Genomic DNA, 24,038 nt, shown 5'->3' on the forward strand with positions numbered 1-24,038 from the left:
AGTAAGCCAAATCACTTCCCTGGCCTATAATTTCCACCTCTCCAAAGTCCATCTTTGAAGACTATTTGCCTTTATTTCAGATCAGTGTAATTCCTGTTAAGCCATCAAGATGGTCACCTCTAGAATGACCCTTGGGCTTCAGATGGCATTTTTCTTTTAAACCCAGATGAGTAAACTGTTTAGAGCGATTTCCTGTTTGCCAAGAAAATAATTTGTTTGATGGAGAGAGAGAGAGGATGTGCATGCATGTGGGCTTCCTCTTCTTGCCAACCTCAGAGAGTATCTGAAACTGTAACTCAGAGGTAGTGCAAAAACTCCTGTGTTGCCTCATTTCTTTAATAGTCCAGCAGTTAATTGCATGGTTTTTGTCACTGAAATTAGAGAGTAGTGCAGGTAGTAAAGACCTAAAGCAATTTTTTTTTTAAATAACCCAAGAGGACCATTATTCTCTGGGTTTCTATGAAGACCTTTGGGCTGGGAAAGGCCAAACTTTAATGTTTAGAAGTGCTGAAGATACAGTGCATTGTTGCTCAGATCTCCTTTCAGAATCTCTCACCATACATTACAACACCACTCATTTAAACCTTTCAAGGTGTCTTTTAATTAAATTATAAAACAGTTCTTGAAACCTCTGTTCGTAACAACCTCATGAGTTTTACACACTAGTCAGTTATAGCACTTGCCTGGTGCCCCTTAACAACTTAATCTGCAGAGTCATCAGATGCACTTGCTGAACAGACTCTCAGAAGAGAGGATGTCGAAGCTGGAAGGGCCCTTAGCACACGTAATGTCCTTACGGTTCATCTACATTAATCCTCTCCCTGTACAGATGAAGAAAGTGAGGCTTAGATAAGTGAACTAACTTGTCCATGCTGGTTTCCTGATCTTGAGTACATTTCTCTTTCCATCAAACCATAGTACTTCCCACAGTCAGCAGGTAGAATGGAATTTATCTAGTCTAATCTCCTACCCAATGTAGAAACCCCCTCTACAGAATTCCTGACTGGTAGCTAACCAGCCTCTACCTAAACACCTCCAAGGACAGAAAGCTCTCTACTTTATGCATCGACTGGTCTTATTTTTGAACAGCTCTCTTCTGGACACAATTGACTTGTTAAAGAATCATAGGCTTATTGGGAGAGGTTTTAGAGGGCATAATAACTCACATCTACGTAATGATTTAAGGTTTACAAAGCAATTTCCCTAAAACAACTCTATGAGGTAGGTAGTGTATCATTCCCTTCATTTTAGAGAGGAGGAAACTGAGGCCCAGAGGTTGTGACCTTACCCAAGAGGGCACAACGTAACCAGTGGCAAAGATGTAAGTAGAACCCAGAGCCCTGGGTATCTCATCACACTGATGAAGAAGCATTCTAGCACCCTACTTAAAGTTCAACAAACAGAAATGAACACACACCCTCGATGTGGTCAGACCAGCACAAAGTACGTGGGGCTATTGCTTCTAGCCTTTACAAACATGCTATTTCTATTTCAAGTTAGTTAAAACCTCAGGTCTTCTTCAAATGTACTTCCACTACATAGGTTCTCCCCACGGTTACGCTTTTGCAATTTATTTTTAAGCCTCGATGTAGAACTTAACATTACCTCTGGTAAATTTGAACAAGATTCCAACCTGTTGAGATTTTTTTAAAAAACTCTTTATTCTGTCATCGGCTATATCAACTGGCAGACTTGATAAACAGGCCTCTCATTTCTTTATCCAAGTTACTGAGGAGTGTTTGGAACAGAAAAAAACCTAAGGACAGGGCCTTGTAACACTCAACTAGAAAATCCTCCCACTGTCAAATCATTGGGTTAAGCAACTATCTTTGGGTACTGCTGTTCAGTCATCTGCATCTTTACCTATCAACATGGTCATTCAATCCATACTTTATCATCTTCTCCACAAGAATACCATAAGAGACTGTGCTATAACCAAAGTACAGTACGTTCCTGGCGTTTTACGATCTATTAACTTCACATTCCTTCATTGTACATTTGTTATGATCAAAGTGTTGGTAAGACTTAAAAAGCTATGTAAATAGGAATTATTATAATCATTATTTGAAGGGGAAAAACATGCATGAGAAGTCATTATTATTATCTGAAAGGGAAAAATGTGAGTCTTGCAGGTAGATCTGAAGCTAGGGTATGGATTCATGGGAGGAAGGACAAGCAGAAAGAAGAGTAGTGTGGTACATATAGTGGGAAAAGCACTGGACTCGGAGGCAAAAGACCTGGGTGTGAATCCCCACCCTGTTACTTAGCTCAGGCAAATTCATCTGTTTCTCTGGGCCTCAGGCTACATTTGTAGAATTAGAGGCTTAGTCTGGATCCCTAAGGTCTCTTTCAGCTCTAAGTCCTATGAAACCTAATCCCTAGGGAGGGATGGAAGGAGAGGGGAGAGAAATTGTGGACACAGACACGTGTCATAGGAGAAAAAAGCTGGAGTCCAGTGAGCAGGGTTGAGGCTACTAAGGTCCCAGAACGGTAAACAATATCTGCTGTCACTCTTACATGGTCTATTCCATTTGTGAACTAAAAATAGCCTTACTAGTGTCCAAAGAGAGGGAAAAGGAAAGATGTTTCTGAAAGAAATCAGAAAAAAAAAAGGAAAAGAAGAAGGGGACAAAGAGGTTATATTTAAGGATCCTTTTAAAGAGGGCAAGAGAGCGGGAAGGTGGAGTCAATTGATCCGTTAAATAGGTGAACTGCCCAACTCAGAGGGAGAGTAGTGTAACACTGGGTTTGAAGGAAGAGAACACAAATGAATGAATGAAAAAGCTTTTAATAAGTGCTATGTGCCAAGCACCAGGCTAAGTGGATAAAAAAGTGGAGGCAGTCTGTTCTCTTGCATTCTAATAGGGGGAGACCACACATATAGAGGAGTAAAAGCCAAAGCGGGGGTATTTTGATTAGCAACCCCAAGGGCATTCCCCTTCTTTCCTCAATGAATCCAGTGCCTGGTTCATAGTCTTCCTCTGTTCCCCAGCTCTGACCCTTATGCTAGGAGATTTTAACACACATCTCGATACTCCCTCAAATACCCTAACCTTCTAGATCAGGGCTGTCCAAAATACGGCCCACGGGCCGCATGCAGCCCACAGTGTGATTTTATGCAGCCCGCCTGTGGGTTTTAATTTTCACGAGTGAAAAAATAAAATAGTAATTTGCATGGAATGTGTATTAGATTTTTTTAATTCCATCACTAACAAATAATCTCATTGATGTTAATTTTCTTTGGTATTTTTAAGCAGTATTATGGATAGAACATATCGCACAGAATTTTCAATCCATCTGTGGGGTGCATTCAGTCTGTACGATGCAGACTAGTCAATATGCACCTACGTTTATACTGTTGTGTTGTCCCTTTGTTGTTTTGTGTTTGCTTTCGTGCTTCTTGCCTTCTCCTGTCATATTGATGACGTATGTTCACCCACTTTCTATTAGTGTGCTGTATTTTTTATTCTGGGTGGGGCCCTCAAATAATTATTTTAATGTGGCCCTGAGATAACCTAAGGTTGGACAGCCCTGTTCTAGATCTTCAACTTACTCATTTTCCATGACCTGCTCCACAGATAGACAAAGAGACGGCTCTATTCTTGGTCTTGTCATTACCCACAAATGTGCCGCTTCCATGTTCATGAATTCTCCCCTGATCGCAATCTGTTGTCAGTCATCCTACCTCTCCCTTTTGCCATCTACACTGTGACCTTTAATTGCAAGACCCCTCAGTTTTTTCCCAGGATGTCAAACTACCACTGGCCTTCCCTTTCCCATATTGACACCTTGATGACCCAGTTCAGCTCTATACTGTCCTCTTGCCTTCTTGTTCAATCACCAACCTTGCCCTGCCATGCTCCAGCTTTGGTTTACTCGTACCATCTGCTGTCTTTACTCCTATGCATGTACTGTTGAATGAGACTGGAGAAAAGCACAAAACTGTGTTGACTGGATCCACAACAAATTTATGTTATATAATTTCAAGTGGGCCCTCACCATGACAAGGCAATTCTTTTAGACCATCTTAATTCGGGGGTGAGGAACCTCTGGCAGGCGGCCCTTTGACTGACTCCAAACTTCTTCTGAGTTTGGAGTCAGTCAAAGGGCTGCACTTCAGGGCCTAGAGGGCCACATGTGGTTCCCACCCCTGCCTTAATTGACTCACAACAGTGTGTTTCTTTTTTTCAAACCTCTGATAAATCCCCCTCCTCCCACCTTCTGATCTGAGAATCTTATCTTAAATTTCACTGAAAAAATTAAGGCCTTTCATCAATACCTCCATCTTCTCCTTTCCCCTTCACCTCAATATTTGGATGCCTTGTGCAAATATCCTCTCCGTCACTCATCTCACATGAAGACATGGCCCTCACTGCTAAGGCGACCTCCTTTTTACATGCACAAGTGATCCCATTCCATCCCATCTTCTCCAGCAGATTGATCTATCATCCCTACTCTCTCATTTATCTTCAATTTATCCTTGTCTATTGGCTGCTTCTCTATTGTGTACAAACATGCCCATGTTTCCCCTAGCCTTAAAAAACCCACACTTGATCCATCCATGTCTGCTTTCATTTCAGATCTCTATTCCTTTTCATGGCTAAACTGCTTGAAAAGGCCATCTACAATCCATGCCTCCACTTTTTTTTTCTCTCACTTTACTCTTAATTCTCTACAATCTGTCTTCTGACTTCATCATTCAACAAAACTGCTCTCTCCAAAGTTACTGATGTTCTCTTAATAGCTAAATCTGAAGATCTTTTCTCAATATTCATCCTTATTGACCTCTCTGCATCACCTGACACTCCATCACCCTCTTTGATGTTCTCTTGTCTTGGGATTGTGATGGTGCTGCTCTAAACTAGTTCTCCTCCTATGTGTCTGACCAATCCTTCTCAGTCTGTTTTATTGGATCTTCATCTAGGTCACACCCAATAACAGTGGGTGTCCCCCAGGGCTCTGGGTCCTGGGTCCTCTTCTTTTTGTCCAGTCTATACTACTTCATCTCTATACTACTTATCCAGCCCTAACCTCCCTGCTAGCCTCCAGTCTCCCACCTCCAATTGCCTTTTAGATATCTCAAAGTGGATGTCTTAGCCATCTTTAATTCAACATGTCTAAAACTGAACTCATCTTTCCCCCCAAACCCTCCCCTCTTCCTAACTTTCCTATCACTGTTGAGGAGGCCATCAACCTCCTAGTCACGTAGTTTTCCAACCTTCTACTCTTCCTTCTCTCACCCCCCGCCCCCAATCCAGTTTGCTGCCTGGTCCTGTCAATTTTACCTCTGTAACATCTTTCATATTCATTCCCTGCTCTCCCCATGTGGGCCCTCATTGCCTCAAGCCCATACTACTGCAATCCCCTGCTGGTTAGTCCCCCTGACTCGGCCTCTCCCTACTCCAGTCCATCCCCCACTAAGCTGCCAAATTGATTTGACCACTCAGTCCCTTATTCAATAAACTCCAGTGGCTCCCTATCGTGTCCAGGATAAAATGAATTGTTTTTTTTAAAGCCCTTCATAACCTGGTCCTCCTCAACCTTTCCTCTGTTCTTACACTTCACCTCTACATACTCTGTGATCCAGTGCCATTGGCCTCCTAGCTGGTCTTCACATAAAACACTCCACCTTCCAGCTCCAGGAGTTTCATTGGCTGGCTCCTACACTCAGAATTCTCTCCTTTCTCATCTCTAACTCCTAGCTTCCCTGATTTCCTTTGAGTCTCAACTAAAATCCCTTCTGCAAGCTTTTTTTCCAAGACCCCTTCATGCTATTACCTTCCCTTTGTTGGTTATGTCCAATTTATCCTGTATATATCATTTGTACATAGATGTTTGCATGTTATCTCCCCAATTAGAATGTGAGCTCCTTGAGAACATGGATTGTCTTTTGCCTTTCTTAGAACGAAGTACTTAGGACAGCACCTGATACATCCCAGGAGCTTAATAAATGCTTGCTGACTGACAGGGATGGGCCATAAAGGAGTCAACTGATGTGACCTTTCCAGTTGCAGTGGAAATATTGACTCATGACTCTAGAACTGGAAAGGGAGATGGGCATGGAAGTAAAACAGAGCATGGGGAGGGGGGAGGGAGCTATAGATCTATCCAGTCATGTGAAGCATTCGCCAATCAGAACAATGGGCCACAAGGTGAGAATTCTGAAGCAGAAAGGATTAAGTCCTAAAGACATGCTCTCTGTCTCACGGTCTTATGGCCTGATGACATGAGTTCAAGACATGATGGCTCTCCAACCTGTTCTCAGAAGACAGTGTAACTTTTGGCAATTTGCTTTATCTTCTGATTTTCTCTTTTTTTCTTTTGTTTTTTGGAGGGGGGAAGGGAGGGCAATTGGGGTTAAGTGACTTGCCCAAGGTCACACAGCTAGTAAGTGTGTCAAGTGTCTGAGGCCACATTTGAACTCAGGTCCTCTTGACTCCGGGGCCGGGGCTCTCCTCACTGTGACACCTAGCTGCCCCGGTCTTCTGATTTTCTCAACTGAAAAGAACAAAATGTGTAGGTTCCTTTCAGCCCTAAAGAACTAGTTCTGTCCAGCTCAAAATACTATGACCTGAGGAAGCTGAAGAGAATGTTTTCACACTAGCCAGTGCAGGCAACTATTCTTCCCTTTATTGAAGGGTTCTTAATCTGGGGTCTGTGAACTTGTTTTATTTTGATAACTGTATGTAATATAGTTTCTTTTGTAATTTCATATCCTTTAGTTTATATATTTAAAAGCAGCATTCCGAGAGGAGATTGCCAAAGGGGTGATTAAAAAATGGGGAGCTAGGTGAGGCAGTGGATTCGGTGTCAGGCCTGGAGTCAGGAAGGCAGATTTATCTTCATGAGTTCAAATCTGACCTCAGACACTTACTAGCTGTGTGACCCTGGGTAAGTCACTTAATCCTGTTTGCCTTAGTTTCCTCATCTGTAAAATGAGCTGGAGAAGAAAATGGTAAACTACTCTAGTATCTTTGCCAAGAAAACCCCAAATGGGGTCATGAAGAGTAGGACAGGACTGAAAAATGACTGAACAACACATCATACAAAAAATGGTTAATAACCCCTGCCTTAATAAAAGGAGTTGAGGGAAAAGCTTTACACAGAAACAAAGGGAAAGAAAATATAGAAACATGAGGTACCATGCATAAGATGACCCATTTACAGAGGCCAAGAAATACTCTTCCATTTACAGCCTATGACCCTATTTGAGGAGCCCGACTTAGGAAGTTTCCCTTATGCCCCAATCTCTCTCTACCAATTCAGTGCAACATTCATTAAGAGCCCCTAATGTAAACAGGGTTTTGTGATGGCATCTCAGGACATACATTTTAGATAAAATATGGTTCTGATGCCTATGGAACTGACAGCCTTGTTGTAGAACAAACAGAAAGTGACCTTCGAAATCATCAGGTCTAAATCCCTCAATTTACAGAGAAAACAAGCCCAGAGGGAGGAATAAGCGCTTGCATTGGTAACCACTAAATATTAAACAAAAAACAAAAGAAACAAAAAAACAACAACAAAAGGAAGGCTTCTAGCACGGGTTGGTTGGATCTCCTGTGGAGGATTTCTGGAGCAATAAACAAGAATTACACAGGTCATGTGCTAGTGGAGCGTAAATCCACAGTGGTAAGGAGATTCACTCCAAAGGATCTGTGTTCTCCCTATCAGATTGCAAGCTTTTTGTGAATAAAGGCTATGCTGTCTTTCATCTTTCCATCTGAAGCACTGAGCATTGGGTTTGGTACATAGTAAGCACTTAATAAATATTCATTCATTTGGATTCAGGTTTCAGTTAGGAAAAAAAAAACAATAAACAGTCGTTAGAATTGGCAAGGGTGAGCGAATCAACTCCAGTGCCCTCCAGGCCAACCCTTGGATCAGTCCTCAGATCACAGAGAAGCTCCTCTTTTTGGCATTTAAACTCACAATCTGGTTACACCCTCCCTTTCTGGGCTTAAAATACCCATCTTTTCACACATCCTATGGTCCAGTCAAACTGGCCTCACTGTTCTTCATATATAACATTCCAGGTGCCATTTCTAGGCCTCTGCATAGGCTGTCCCCATGTTAGAATGCACTCCCTCCTTGCCCCCAACCCTGAGCTTTCTTTAAAGCTCAGCTCAAGCACAAGCTCCTACACGGGGCCTTTTCTGATACCCCCAACTGCTAGTGCCTTCCCCCACAAATTACCTTGTATCGATTTTGCATATAATTAATTGCGTGAATATTGTCTCTCCCTATAGAATGAGAAGTGGGACTTTTTACTTTTGTCTTTGCATTCATGGCCCTGGAACACAGCAAACACAAATAAATACCTTGATTAGTGGACTTATATAGGAGGTCTAAGTAAGGCAAGCTGGAACAGGATCTGGGTGAATTAGGCAGGAAAAGAGTAAGTAAACAAGACTCAGAAGAAACCAAAAATAATAGCCTCATTTGATAAACTCAAGAACACAAACTACAAGGCAAAACTTCTGGGGAAACTGGAAAGACATTGGTAGAAATTAGGTTTGGATCATATCTTCTATCATTACACTATAATAATATCTTATTGGATAAAGAAATGCAAAAGGTCATGTGATTTTTAAAAATCAGAGAATAGAAGGAAGTATCTTGCACAACTACAGCTGAGGGAATAATTCTTAAGCAAATAAGGAAATGAGATGATCTTCATAAGAAAAACATTATCTTAAATATATAAAAGCTTTTGAACAAACAAAAGGCCAGTGCAGTTAGAATAAAAAGAGAAGCAGTCAATTAGGAAAAATTATTTGAAGCAAAGATCTTAGTTTTATAAAAGACTGATATCCAAGATATATTGGGAATTGATAGATATGTATGTGTGTGCACATGTATATACATATATATGTGTATATATATATGTCGGTATCTATATAAATATAACTATTTATCTACCTATGAGCCATTGCCCAAAAAGCGATCAAAGGAGGAATGAAAACAATCAACAACCATATGAAAAAAATGCTCCAAATCATTAAATGTAAATTAAAACAACTCTTTCATCTCACCCTTCTCAGACTAGCAAAAATGGTCAGTGTTGGAGAAGACAAACATATAGTCCAACCATTCTGGAAAACCATTCATACTAGAAAAGTCATTAAACTTCATATACCCTTTCACCCAGTAATTCAATTCCTAAGAATACATCTCAAGAAAGTGAAAGCCAAAGGGAAAGGTCTCATTCATGTAAAAATATTTCTAGTAGCACTTTTCTTGGTAATAAACAAATAAAAATAAACTCTAGAAATTTGGTGCCCATTATTTGAGGAAAAGGTGAACAAACTAAGGCACATAAATAGAATGTTATTATCCCATAAGAAATGATGAATAGAATGAATTCAGATAAACTTAGGAAGCCTAGTATGATCTGATACTAGTACGTAAGCAAGTTATATGCACCTAATGTATGCAATATTAAGATATATCAAAGCCCACTTCTCTTTCCTGAGTTCCAGTCCCACATTTTTTTGGCTTTTGTTGTTCCGTCATTTTTCAGTCTTGTCTGACTTTTCGTGACCCCATTTGGGGTTTTCTTGGCAAAGTTACTGGAATGGTTTGCAGTTTCCTCCTTCAGCTCATTTTACAGATGAGAGAACTGAGGCAAACAGGATTAAGTGATTTGCCCAGGGTCACACAGCTAGGAACCGATTTGAACTCAGGAAGATGAATCTTCCTGACTCCAGGCCTAGTGCTCTATCCACTGCACCACCTAGCTGCCCTTTGCCCAAAGTAACACAGGTAATAAGTGGCAGGTAGTGAACTAAAGGTCAGGTATTCAAACTCCAAATCCAGTTTTTTTTGGTCACTACATCATAGACTAGATCAGAAGAATAGGGAATGGGGTAGAACAGGAAGGTAGGCCACCCTGAATTGCCTGTGCCCCAAGAAGCTGAGATAGGTTACTAGTATGGGAATAAGGAGATTTCCTAACGTAGACTAAATGGAAGGGCGGGAATAAAAACCAATAGCCGAAAGACTGCTTGGTCCTCACAGACCATCATGTTATTCAGGATTAGAGGTAGAATTTCTGTTTAGCACCACCCTCCCTCACTGGGAAAAAAAATATTTATTCATTGAAGATTTGATTTTTACAAATCACATTCATTTCTCTCCCCTACCCAGCAAGGCATCCCTTGTAACAAGATTTAGAAAGAAAAAATAGGCAGCAAAACCATCTTAACCACATCCGATGGTATAGGCAATATTCTACATCCATAGGCCCCCACCTCCTCAATGAAGGAAATGAAGTACATCATCTCAGTTCTTTTCCAAGCCTAAGCTTGGGTGTCATAATTACAGATTTAATTTTATTGTCTTTCCCATTTATATTGTTGCAGTTACTGCATACACTGTTTTCTTGTTTCTTTACACTACTCTGCATCAGTTTACACCTTACCTGAATTCTCTGAGTTCTTTATTTTTTTCTTACGATTCAATAATCTATGCACAATTTGTCTAGTCCTTTCCCTATCAATGGGCTCTACTTTCTTTTTAATTCTATTACCACAAAAATTGCTGCAATAATTACATTGGTATGTTTGGGGACCTTTCTGTCTCATACGTCTTTTGGGTAAATGCCTAGCATGGGATTTCTGGTTGTGAATGTTTTAATCTTTTTGGTTTTTTTTTTTAAACTCATTCTAAATTGCTTTCCAGAATTGTGGACCAACTTAAAATCCCACCAGCCGTGTATTAATGGCTTGTCTTTTCTGTGGCCCTTTCAATATGGACTAATTACACCTTTTATCGTTTTTGTCAATTCGAATGGTAAGTTGAAACCTCAAAGTTGCTTTAATTTGCATTTCTCTTATTTTTAGTGATTGGAAGAATCATATGTCATCAGCCCAACTGCTGGCCCCTCAGGACATTTGAGCCTTTCCATCTGCCCTGAAGCTGAATTTTTTTTTTATGTGTTTAATCCCCCCAATTAGAGTACAAACTCTTTGAGAAGAGGCACTGTCTTGCCTTCTCCATCTCTATTCCCAGATCTTAGCATGTTGCTTGGGACAGAGTAAGCACTTAATGCTTTTTTTATTCATTAATACCATTTTCCTTCTTATCCTAGTTGTATGACGTCATGCAAAAGCTTTTCTATTTCATATAATCAGCATTATCTATTTTATCTTTTATGACTGAGAGAAGGGTTTCCAATGGAAATGGCAGCCTGATGGCCAGTGGTTTCCCTTGTTAATGAGGGGAGGGCACCTAAGATCACTGTGAGTTGCCAGCACATCCCTGCCGGAGATAGGGAACTGGGTCTAGAAGGTTGATTTCCCTAATGGAAAGGCTATGGCTGAGTTTCCAGAAAAGGAAACAAGGCCAGACCAGGCTGTTGCAGAGTGGGTTCTAAAACTCAAGGTCAGAGGATGACACATTTGAGGATGGGGCCTATTGAGGGGCATGGGGGTTATTAGAAGTTATCAACTTCAGGTACACCGCAAGAGACATACATGAGAGTGTACGTAAGAGATGTTCCTGAAAAATCATCTAAAACAATTTTCCTGCTGACATGGGTCACTACTTTATTGATACTTTCTTGATTTTTAATACCAAAAGGTGTCAAAGCTTTCCTGTACAAGTCTGGCTCAGGGCGACCTCCTTCCTGCAGCACTGTCTGAACAACACAATTCAGCACTAGGTTCTACAGTGTCCCATACCATCCTGTTTTATATGTGTGATTTTTGTTTCTTCATACCCACCATGAGCTTTTTGAGGGCGGGGCCTGCACCGCCTTCACCTAAGGTGGTCAAGCACATAGTAGGTGAAGATACAAATGGCTGGACGTGAGAGTCAAGCAGTGTTGTGTAGACCGTGGGGGTTAGAGGTAGGGGAGCTCAGGGGCAGTAGTCTTCAGATACACTAGTAAGGATTGGAAATGATATCTGATAGCCAGCCAGCTATCCGCAGAGGTGCTGTGCAGAAACAGAGGCTGGGGCTGTTGAAGCTGTATAAATGGAACATGTCCTTTGTTCCTAACCATGGACGAGTTGGGCTTTGTAGTAATCTCAGTCTTGGAACTCCTCATATTCCTATTCTAAGAAGCAGTGTAGATGTAGGTATGAAAACTTCCAGCACAGTGGAAAAGGGAGGAGGGTGGGAATCAAAATAAATACAGGATCTCAGTGTTGGAAGAGGCCTTAGAGAGCATTTAATCTAACCCCCTTATTTTATAAATAAGGAACCTGAGGTCCAGAGAGGACGAGGGGTGTGCCCAAGGTAACGCAAGGAGTAAGAGATAGAACCATTCATTCTAGGGCAGAGGCCTTTCCCAGTAGCAGATGTATTCCCTTCCCCAGGGCTGGGCTTAATAAAGACAGATTAGGCGTTCAAACTCCTGAGCCTAGGCTTGTTCCCGGAGCCATGATACCCACAGAGCTAGTGCCCTGTGAAAAGAAAAACAGAGAGAGCGAAGCAGCCTGGAGAGGCTCTCAAGGTGGGCAAACCCTAAGAGGAAGTGGAGCAGAGTGCTCCCTCCTGCCCTCAATACCCCACTAAGTGCCCCCTAGGGAACTAACTTGTTACTCTGAGAACCTGCACCAAGTTCTATTTCCAGCACAAAATTAGGTATCTGTTCGTAGGCACTGACCTGGAAACCAAAACAAGATTACCTTGCCTGGTTTTTAAAGAGCCCAGGGATCCCTCCCCCTATCCATCCCAACCTTCTTCATAAAGGTTCCCAGTCAGAAGGTCCTGAGAAGGCCAAGTTTCATGTCAGCTGCAAATCTGAGAAGTATACACTCACTCCATGTATACAACTTAGTCACTTATAAAAAGGCTGACAAGGTCAAGGATAAATCCCTATGGCACCTTATTAGAGACCACCTTCCAGGATGACATGGATTCATCACATGATACTCCCCTGGTGATCTCATCAGCTCCTACGGGTTCAATCATTATCTCGGATCTAGATGTCCAGTCCAGACTTCCAGTTTCATATCTCCAAGTGCTTATTGGACATCTTGAACTGGACATCTTTGGTGGGGGTTGGGGGAGGGGTTGTGCATATAATAACTATTTTTAAGTCACTGATATACTTTTTTGGCTATTTCTCAATAACATATAAAAAAATTTTAACAGCCACTTTTTAAAATCTTGAGTTCTAAATCCTCCCCTTCCTTCCCTCTTCTCCCCCCTCCTTGAGAAGGCAAGCAAATTAAAATAGATCATACATGTGAAGAGCATATGGCTAGGTGGTGCAGTGCATAGAGTGCTAGGCCTGGAGTCAAGAAGACTCATCTTTTTGAATTCAAATGTGTTTTCAGACATGTGCTAGCTGTGTGACCCTGGGCAAGTCACTTAAACCTGTTTGCCTCAGTTTCCTCATCTGTAAAAAGAACTGGAGAGGGAAATGGCAAATCACTGCAGTATCTTTGCCAAGAAAACTCCAAAATGGGTCATGAAGAGTTGGACACTACTGAAAAACTACTGAACACGTACATACACATGAAGTCATGCAAAACATTTCCATATTAGCCATGTTGCAAAAGAAAACACAGACTAAAAAAAAGATAAAGTAGAAAATTATGCTTCGATCTGCAGTGAGACTCCCTCAGCTCTTTCTCTGGAGGTGGGAAGCATTTTTCATTATATTGTTGAGAACAGCTAAGTCACAGTTGATCACTGAACAATATTGCTGTCACTGTGCACAATGTTCTCCTGGTTCTGCTCACTTCACTCAGCATCACTTCATGTTGGTCTTCCTAGGTTTTTCTGAAACCATCCCCCTCAACATTTCTTATAGCACAATAGTATTCCATTACAAGCATATACCACAACTTCTTCAGGTATTCTCCAATTAATGGGCATCCCTTCAACTTCCAATTCTTTGCCACCACAAAAAGAGCTGCTGTAAATATTTTTGTACGTATAGGTCATTTTCCTTTTTTTTTTTTTTAAATCTCTTTGAGATAGAAACCTAATACCAGTATTGCTGGATAAAAGGGTATGCACAGCTTAACAGACCTTTGGGTATAATTAAGCTGGACACCTTAGAATGTCCTGTAGAAATTTTAACCTCAACATGCCCAAAATGAATTCATTATATTTACCCTCCCAGGGTGGGGAACCTGTGGCCTCGAGGGAACCTGTTGCCTTGAGGCCACGTGTGGCCCTCTAGGTTCTCAAGTGCAACCCTTTGATTGAATCCAAACTTCACAGAACAGATCCCCTTAATGAAAGGATTTGTTCTGTAGAACTTGGCCTCAGTCAAAAGGCTGCACCCAATGACCTGCAAGGCCACATATGGCCTTGAGGCCGCAGGTTCCTCACCCCTGGACTACTGCATGGTTGGTCTTCCTCCATTTTCATCCATCCTCCATTCAGCTGCCAAAGTGATTTTCACAGGTCTATGTCACACCTCCCCACCCCTATTCAATGAATTCCAGGGACTTCCTATTACCTCTAGAATCAAATATAAACACCTCTGTTTGACTTTTGGACCCCTTCATAACTTGGCCCCTTCCTACGTTTCTAATATTCTTTCTTACACCTTACTGCTTGTAATGTTAGTGGAATAGGAAGATCTTCCTGCCCATTAATAGGCCTATGTGACCACATGTGTTCAGTCACAGCAGTGACACATCCTGAGTCACATAGGGCCCATTGGGGGAGGAACTTGCCTAAGGAGGAGCTTGCTCACTGAGAGGCTTGCTTGTAGGAAGGCTTTCACACCTTTTGGTACTAAGTGATTAGGCACTGAGTCATGAGGGTTGTGATGCCTTCTGGTTCTGAGAAGCGTATATATTTTCTGAGGTTGGTATTTTGCTTTGGGGGCTTGCTCAGGAGAAGGACCTTTTGATTCCCTGGACCAGACTCTGAGCAGCCATTTGTTAAGAGCCTCCTGACTACTCAGATATAAACGCTTCCCCAATCCGGTGGTCTGTGTAGGAGGTTGTATTACTTTGTTCAGACACTTGGAGCCCTGTCTGTAGATCTCTGTGCTAACTTCTCTGCTTGGATCCTCTATTTGTATTTTCTCCATGTTCAGGTTGCTGACCTTTCCCCTGAATTAGTGAATGATTTATATATGTTTCACTAAAATAAGATTGTTGACCCCCTTAAAGTTGCCTTTCCCTTAAGAAAAGCAGACCAAAGAACCTATGCTAGCAGGCCATCCTGGGCGTGCCCCCTCCATATACCCTGCAATCCAGTGACACTGGCCTCTTTGCTGTTCCTTGTACAAAATGCTCTATTTCCTTACACATTTCTCTGGTTGTCTTCCATGCCCAAAATTCTCTCTCTCCTCATCTCTGCCTCCTTTTTTCTCTGACTTCTATCCCAGATAAAAATGCCACCTTTTATAAGTAGCCTTTCCCAATCCCAACTAATGCTAGCATTTTCCCCCTGTGATAATCTCCAATTTATCCTGTATACATCTTGTTCCTACACAGTTGTTTGCATGTTGTTTCCCCCATTAGATTGTGGACAAAGCAGGGGTGAGGTTTTTTTCCCTTCGTTTATATTCCCCAGCTCAGGGGTGGGGACCCTGCAAAAGGCTGCTGGTTTCTCACCCCGGCCCCAGCACTTCAGCACAGAACATTGTTGTTGTTTTTTATCAGTCATGTCCAACTCTTTATGACCCCATTTAGATTTTCTTGGCAAAGACACTGCAGTGGTTTCACCTTTCCATCTCCAGCTCATTTTAGAGATGAGGAAACTGAGGCAAACAGGATTAAGTGACTTGCCCAGGGTCACAGCCGCTAAGTATCTGAAGCCAGATTTGAATTCAGGAAGATGAGTCTTCCTGTCTCTAGGCCAGGCATTCTATCTACTGTGCCGCCTAGCTGCCCATCACTTAATAAATGTAATAGGCACTTAGTAAATGCCTATTGACCCTTTAGATCTGCTTATTCTACCAGTTTCAAATCCACTTAACTCTACTGTGATCCAGGCCATACAAGTAAACCATCAGAAACCTTGTCAAATACTTTATTAAATGAGAGAGGTAGTATGATATACTGGAGGAAGAGCCAGATTCAGAGAGCTGGTTTCAAGTTTTACCTCTGCCTTATTGGCTGTGAGATCCTAGGCAAGTTATTTAACTTCTCAGTGCCCTAGGCAACTCTCAAATGAAATCACAGGCTTGGTCAAAAAAAAAATGCCTACAGCATTCCCCTAAACATGAACACTGTAAGGCAAAGTACAACCTCTGGTACAACTATGTATGGCATATGTGTCTCCCATAGAGATATGGATAAAAACTGGACCTGTGACTTCATTGGTATAGGGAACTCCCAGGTGAGAAAACTCCCTCCAATGTAGGTTGGTATATTCCTTGAGACTTGAGAGTCTTCAGAGATGTCTAGAGTACTGAGAAGTCCAGGGTCACCCAGGCATTACGTATCACAGGCAAAATCCATGTCCTCCCTCACGTCAAAGCTGGTTTTTTATCTACTACTCACACTGCTCCTTGTCTCATGTGAAAAAAATTATAAATACAAAATGGAGAAATTAACTGTTTTATGCAAAGAAATCCAATTCCTTTAAGGTTCTAGCTCCTGATTCCATTTAAAATGACAAGTTTCACAAAAATATATACAGCTTTGCATAAAAGATGGTGTACCTATCTGTTGGCCTCTATCCCCTTAGTCTAACAATATTCTACAAAACACATTTCCAATCCAGGGAACGCATGATGAAACATGAGAACAACCTCCTAACACAGAGGTGATGGTCTCAAAGCGTAGATTGAGATTTTATTTTTTGGTCGTGGTCAACGGTGGGAATTTATTTTGCGAAACTAAGAAACAAGTTTGTAACTGGGATTTTTTTATTTTTCTTTCTTTCTCAAGTGGAGGTGGGGAGGGAAGGAGAGAATCAAGAGAAGGCCAGTTTTCATTGATTGGAAGAAAATAAAAATCAAATTAATTAAATTAAAACTTATTTGACAGGGAATCACATTTCCCAAAATCTTAAAAGATATTAAAACAATTTTCCTCATATTTAAAAAGGAAAGAGTAGGCACAAGAAAATATTCTTCTGTCACGGATGTGCCCTGCACTCAAAAGAGTCCTTCCTCAAATGCAGAAAGGTGTTTGCAGAGGCATAAACAAAATGAACTCATAGGAGGGCACAGATTTTAAAGATAGTAAGGCTCTAAGCAAAAATTATTTCCATTGTTCATGGCCTGGGGAACTAGAACCTCCCCTATGATAACGAGAAACAAACTTCTAAGCCTATTTCTTCTTCGTAACCACAAGCAATGCTAAAATCCAAATGGCTCTGTCCATACAAACTGGGAGAAAACATGGTGCAATAGAAAGTGCAGTGGATTTGGAGAGGACCTGGGTTTGAATCCACTCTACTACTTGGAGGATCCTTGGGCAAGCTGCTTCTTCATTTTGGTGCCTGTTTCCTCATCCATAAAATGAAGACTATTATTAGATCTCTTATGATCCACTCCAACTCTAAACCTATGATCCCATGATATTTAAGGTTGTGATCCTATTGAACCCAGGGTTTTGCTGGAACTCTCTTCATTAATCAGAGCTTTAAAAACAGATTTTTAAAATAATATAGTAATAAAGCACTTTATTCCTTAATCATACTATGAATAAGGTCTTCCATGTATAAGTTAAAATTTAAAAGAGTAAAATATTTCATTCAAGATGGTGCCCTGAGCTTCCAAAGCAGACAAAAGATGTAGACAGTCCCTCCAGACTATGTAATGCAAATCATGGTTTGAACCATGATACAGATTTTTAATGCATTAGTGGGTTTATAAATGCAAACCTAAGTTGTCACTGAGACTACACAAGATAAGTTAATTAACAGCTTCTGCCTTGGTGCTAATAACAGACAGCAGCTACCTCATAACAACTTTCATAAAACATTGTATATCACTTTCTGAATCCCCAAAGCACATTAAATGTTGCAAGCAAATGCTGCAAGTCAAACAGCTAGGGTCTCAGGCCATGAGCCTGAAGCGGATCATAAAATCTTATCTTAGTAAGGTTTTAGAGAAAAAGTCTTAGATAGTGATACTATACTGTCTCCTCCCAATAGCTGGCAACAAGATTGCAAAGAAAGGCCAACAGGCTTAATCCTTGGCCAATGTTTTTTGACTATCTATGGACAAAGAATGAAAAAAGCAGTCCCAGGAAGGGACTGTTCCCAGAACTCTGTTATTTTCTACATTTCTTCAATAACACAGACAATCTGTTAACTACTGAGTTTCTAATTGTAAAGCTATAATCTTATGTTTATGTCTTAGTGGAGAATGCCTCAACACAAGAGATTAGAATGAACTTAAACACAGTATCTGTCACCAGTGTATGATTAAATCTGTGACATCCACTGTCCCTCTGCATGGCGTCCAATATCTTCCTCCGCTTTAGCATTGCACACTACACTGTATGTATTTCTATTAAATAACTGAAAGGTTAAGAGGAAAGGAGCCCATTCTATTGCAGTACAAAACTGCAGCAAGCTCCTTTATATGATTTTATTACTGACTTTGAGTAATATGTTTTAATAAGAATACAAATTGTACAAAGGAGACATGCATAAAGGGACTTCTATGTGTGATTGGTGATTGGTTCTACAGAAGCATTGTGAAAAAGGATGAGCTCTGTTGCCTGTGTGATTTTCCGGAACTCAGGAGACTGCCTCAGTTTGGGAAGAATTGTTGCTCTCTTTTAGACAAAGAAAGTTCCTCACTAAACCACACTTTGCTAGAAAGACGGTACTTTAGAGTTAAAAGTAACCTCAGCAGCCATCTAGTCCAACTCATACCCCCAAAAGAACTCCCATTATGACATGCCCAAGAAGCAGTCAGCTGTTGCCTTGGGTTTTGGAGCCTATTAGCTATTCTATTCTTGCATGGCACTAATTGTTAGGAAGCTTTTTCTTCCAAACTGCCTTTTGCCAACTTCCACCTACTACTCCTGTTTTTGTTTTTCACTGGGGTCAAATAGAATAAGTCTATAACATCCTTTCCAACTGACAGCTTTTCATATGTTTAAGACATATCATTCCCTACCCCCACTGCCCACCAGCTATCTTCTCCAGGAACCATCCCTAGTTTCCTCAAATGTTTTTCACATTGCAGACTCCAAGCCCTTCACAATCCTGGCTGTCCTCTTCCTGACACTCTATATGTTCACTTAAGATAAAAAGTCAAGCTGTACTATAAGAAATAATGAACTCGATGATTTTAGAAAAACATGTAAGGATTTGCACAAAATAATGAAGAGTGAAATGAACAGAACCAAGAAAACATTGTATACAGTAACAACAATATTGTTTTAAGAACAATTTTCAGCAACCAAGTCATTTTGACTATTATAAATACCCAAATTAACTACAAAGGACCTATGAAGGAAGATGCTATTTGCATTCAGAGAAAGAATTGATAAATAGAAGTATGTATAGTATGGATTTACACTCATGTATGTACACACATATTTGTGTCTAGTGGTAGTAATCTCTAAGGTGGAGATAGAGGCAGGGGAAGAGAGAGGAAAAAAAAGTAAAATGAAAAAACTTTATCATATATTTAAAAGGAAAAGCAAGTTGTACATAACAGATTTGAAGTTATATGAGCAAAAAAATTAAAAAATAAAAAAGTCAAGCTGAAAACTACCAATCTATACTGAAAAGTGCTTAACTGTGGATTCAATATGTGGAATGAGTGGAGAAAAAAGCCTGTATATTTCAGGTTTATTAGGGGGAAAAAAGAGGGCTTGATTGTGCTGTGTTCTACTTCTGTTTAATGAAGCTAGTCACATTCAAATTAAAGAAAGCAAGGATCATTTTCATAGGATGGGAACTGATGCTATGAGTGCTCTCATAGGCTGCTGAAATTAAGAAGGGCACCAAGCAACAAATCAATAGTTGCTATTTTGGGGCTTCTTAAATTTTAATTGCTTTTGGCTGTTGGAAGGAACCCAGGCATAACTGCACTGTAGAGGAATAAATGGTGCTGCTCTGCATATTAAAATACCGAGAATAATTCAAGATGTTTATATTGCTTCTCATAGGAAAGCCTCCATGTAATAAAAAAAATGCTCATATAAAATGTAAAATGTATTCTGAACATTATTTAAGCAAAAAGCAAGTTTATTCCAGTCACAGGGGATGCAGCTCACTGATAGAAATGTAAATGTTCTCTTCCTTTCATTTATTCACAAAAATATGCCATACTCAACCAAAAGGCAGAAAAACAGACCACATCATTCTGACCTTTGATGATACCTCCCTCACAGAATTATCGAATTTTAGATCTTCTCCTACACCTGTACATATCTACCAGATGATTGCTACCTGCCATCCTCCCCCACATCCAAATAGAGAGATGAGTTTGAGAGGCGATACATTAACATGCCAAAAGCATTTCCAAAAATGGTTCATTTCTCCATATTTCCTCAAGATGACCATCTCAACGACTGTTTGTGTCAATATTTCGATGACAACCGGATGTTCTCTATTATGCTTCAAATGTTAAAACACCATGACTTAAGAAAAAGATAAGGCCACTTAAGAAGCAACCAAAAGTTTTATTTAGCAACTCCTATTAAGTCAGGTTTAAAAAAAAAAAAGTTTTCAATTCAATGCCTAGGGTAGAGGTTTCCCCTAAACCTATTCTATCTGGCACTAGAAGATTCTATACTTTCAATATTTTGAAAATTTAAGTGATCTTTTACAGTGTCAGTCTCAGACAGACCACTACAGACCAAGAAAGAGATTTATTAGTGTGATGGCCCAAAGGAAATGAGTCCCTAGGGATGGTACATTAGCATATGTCATAAACTGCTAATGGTTAAAAAAAAAATCATGTTCTTTTTAACTCAGTTGGACCAAAACCATTGTGTGACTGGACAGAGTTGGTGCAAAATTCAATAATTCTTTGCAAATAAGTTTCTCTCTTTTCTATATACGTGAATACTGAACATTTCTGCTACTAAATGTTGTCTAGTTCTATCTCTGTGCATATTCAAGTCCAGTTTCTTCCAGAAAAGCACATGCAACTCATTAACACTGCATAACAACAAAATCCTTCCTGAAAAACTGCAGCATCAGCTCCAACTAAAGTAATGACAAACAAAATCAGACCCTGTTCAAGAAGCAAGGCTAAACAGACTACTGAAATCAACAACTTTGTTAACAAATGATTCACAATTATATACTTCAATGTCTTAAGAGTTACTCTTTTTAAAAGATACATTTGCTACCTTATTACATAATAAGGTAATTTATTTAAAATTCAACTCTAAGGAAATCATTTAGACTTTCACCAAAACCCACAAGACCATGCTCCAAAGCCAAGGTAAAGTGAGCAAACTTTCAGTAAAGAATTATGTGGGAGAAATTGTCTTGGTAGTGGCATGGTATAGTGCAGAGGTCACTAGCTCTGACATCAGAAGTTGGTGGATTCAAATGTCGCCTCTACACTTACTACCCATGTAACGTTGAGTAAATCACTTAACCTCCCTGAGACTCTTTCCTCATGTGTAAAATGAGGAGGTTGGATTCAACGCTCTCAGAGGTCCCTCCCAATTCTAATGTGATGATCTGTGACACTACTGAAGAACAGGATATTCTAAAAGTTTATTTTCCAGATGTGTACCCTTTTGTTGCACAAATGTTTTATTTATTTACTATCAATTCTGATAGAAATTCTTGCAAAGTGCATATTTAATAAAACTTACCCCTTCTGGGCTTTGTTCAATAGAAGGCACTGACCACCATCTCCCCCTTTTCTACTAGCCATCCTCATTAGGAACAGTTATTACGCTACACTCTACCCCAGTAACACCTGTGGGGGCCCCAAAGGACCATCAGCCCCCACTGCAGCGCTTTCAGCCATGTTTCTTTTAGCTGTTCTGAATCTTCTCTGCCAGTAATGACTTTTCACTGCTGTCACTAGCTGACACTTCTCACCCCATCCCACACCCACTCCCTGAAATTTTATTTCCTTTCTAATCTGCTATTGAGAATATGCTACACTCTGAGAAAATATGTAGCCTAGTTTATTAGAATTGTCATCTAAAATATGAGCAAATAGGCTTTAATGAATGGCCTTTGAGGGGCTCTGAATAAAATGCACAAATGTTCCACAAATCTGATAATGGTTTTGGTTGCTCAGAGACCCTCATTTCTAGTATTAGAGTCCTGAAGTTTCCCCTCTCTGGTCTATTTCTTCATACTTAAAAAATTCCAAAACTCCTTTTCAAATATCCAATAAAGTCTCTACAGAAAACAGACAACTTCTAAATTCAAATTATTTCAGGAGGGCCTGAATTTGCTGGTATCTGAACACTTGTTAGAACCTAAAGAATGTTATTCTGAATCAGGAGTCTTACACAATCAAAACTGACACGCAAAGAGGTCATTAGCTATGTGGTCTTGGGCAAGTCACTTCCTCTCTCTGGGCCTCAATTATCATATTTACGGAAAATGAGAGAATTGGACTATATACTTGCCAGGATCCATCCAGCTGACATTTTCTTATTCCAAATGTTTTTATTATATAACTGTTATTAACTTTTTCTTTTTAAATAGGTAAGAGACCTCCCTCTGCTGGGCATATATAAAACTACTTTTCAAGATTAAAATGAATTCCACTGCAAGTGACACATTAAGAAGAAAAATATATTTTACTAAAAAAAAAGATAGACATAACAATAAAGTATATCTTGAACCATTCCTCTTTGTTCCCTCCTATTGCATCTTCTTTGCTTCCCTTTGTATACCTCCACAATTCCAGGATCTTCCAAAAAGGTCAAAGATGTTGGGTGCTGAAAGGTTTCTTAGCAGAGTCCATTAAAAAATTAGTGTAGCCCTCAAAGCCAAAAAGTGTATCCTAATTATTCCTCTAAAGGAGAAGTCTGCTATCTTAATTAAGAGGATGATTGCACAGCAAACAATTATGTACAGACTCATTGTGAATGAATCACTGCTGACAGTCACCTAATAACTGGAACTTCACTCAGGATTTCTGACACAGAAGTTGGCTTCCTCAATGCTGTTTCTGCGGAAGCTCTGTATCCTCAGGTGCCCTGCTATACTTGCTCACAAGGATTGCTTACGCTAGCTCCTGCTACTTTGCTTGATGCCTGGGCTTCCAATGTTCGTGGAGTCTGTTTTGGAACCCGGATAGGGATATAAATGTTTGAAGCACTGTGCTCTTTAAGATATTCTCCCCCTTTTTCTTCATAATCTTTCCTGGTTATCCAGCCTTCCTCACGATTCATATGTTCTAGGGCCCAATCTCGAGCTCCATACCAGGCATCCAATACAGGATTAGAAGCAACCTGGACCTAAAATAGAAAAACATCCTCCATTAATGAGGATTCCATCAATTTGGACTCTATGACACAATACAACTTATTACACATAACCACATATAGCACAAATAATGTCCTATGAATGCTAACAATTACACAAAGTCAAATCTTGACTTAAAAAAGAATAACCTCTCTACACACACACACACACACACACACACACGCACGCACACACGCACACACACACCCCCATCTCTTACATTATAAAGGAAGTGCACTTCTGGAATCAATTTGGAACAATTATGAGGTGAAATTTAGCTTAGCAAACTCCAAGCAAAATAATTAATAAGCAAAGTTCATGCTTCGAGTAGTTCTCAAACTTTTGGTCTCAGGACCCCTTTACACTTAAAAATGACTGATGACCCCAAAGAGCTTTTGTTTATGTTCTATCAATATTATATCTATCGATATTAAATTTAGATTAATATTATATTAATATCAATATTAGCCATATTATAAATTAAAACTGTTAATATTTTAAAATGTTAATTCACTTAAAAATAACAATAAGCCCATTACATTTTAACACAAAACATGTTTTGTGAAAAATAACTTTTCCAAAACAAACAAAAATAGCGAGAAGAATGGTATTGTTTTACACTTATTTGCAAATCTCTTTCATATCTGGGCTTAATTATAAGATAGTTGGACTTTCATATCTGTCTCTGCATTCAATCTGTTGGGATATGTTATTTTGGTTGAAGTACATTAAGAAAATTCAACCTT

The 24,038-nt window shown here is 39.9% G+C and overlaps 1 protein-coding gene across 2 annotated transcripts in view; it reads right to left on the reverse strand.

Moving 5' to 3' along the window:
• Positions 1–22,603: 22,603 nt before the first annotated feature.
• Positions 22,604–24,038, reverse strand: part of ACTR5 (actin related protein 5) — a 34,358-nt gene continuing 32,923 nt past the window's right edge. The window contains exon 9 of one of the 2 annotated variants that reach the window (XM_036752614.1): positions 22,604–23,285. In XM_036752614.1, the coding sequence (XP_036608509.1) occupies positions 23,028–23,285 (258 nt within the window). In that variant the 3' untranslated portion in view covers positions 22,604–23,027. The remainder of the gene's footprint in view (positions 23,286–24,038) is intronic. The other variant, XM_036752615.1, reaches the window with a different exon arrangement.

This window comes from Trichosurus vulpecula, chromosome 3, assembly GCF_011100635.1.
Source record: "Trichosurus vulpecula isolate mTriVul1 chromosome 3, mTriVul1.pri, whole genome shotgun sequence".
Classification (NCBI taxonomy): Eukaryota; Metazoa; Chordata; class Mammalia; order Diprotodontia; family Phalangeridae; genus Trichosurus; species Trichosurus vulpecula.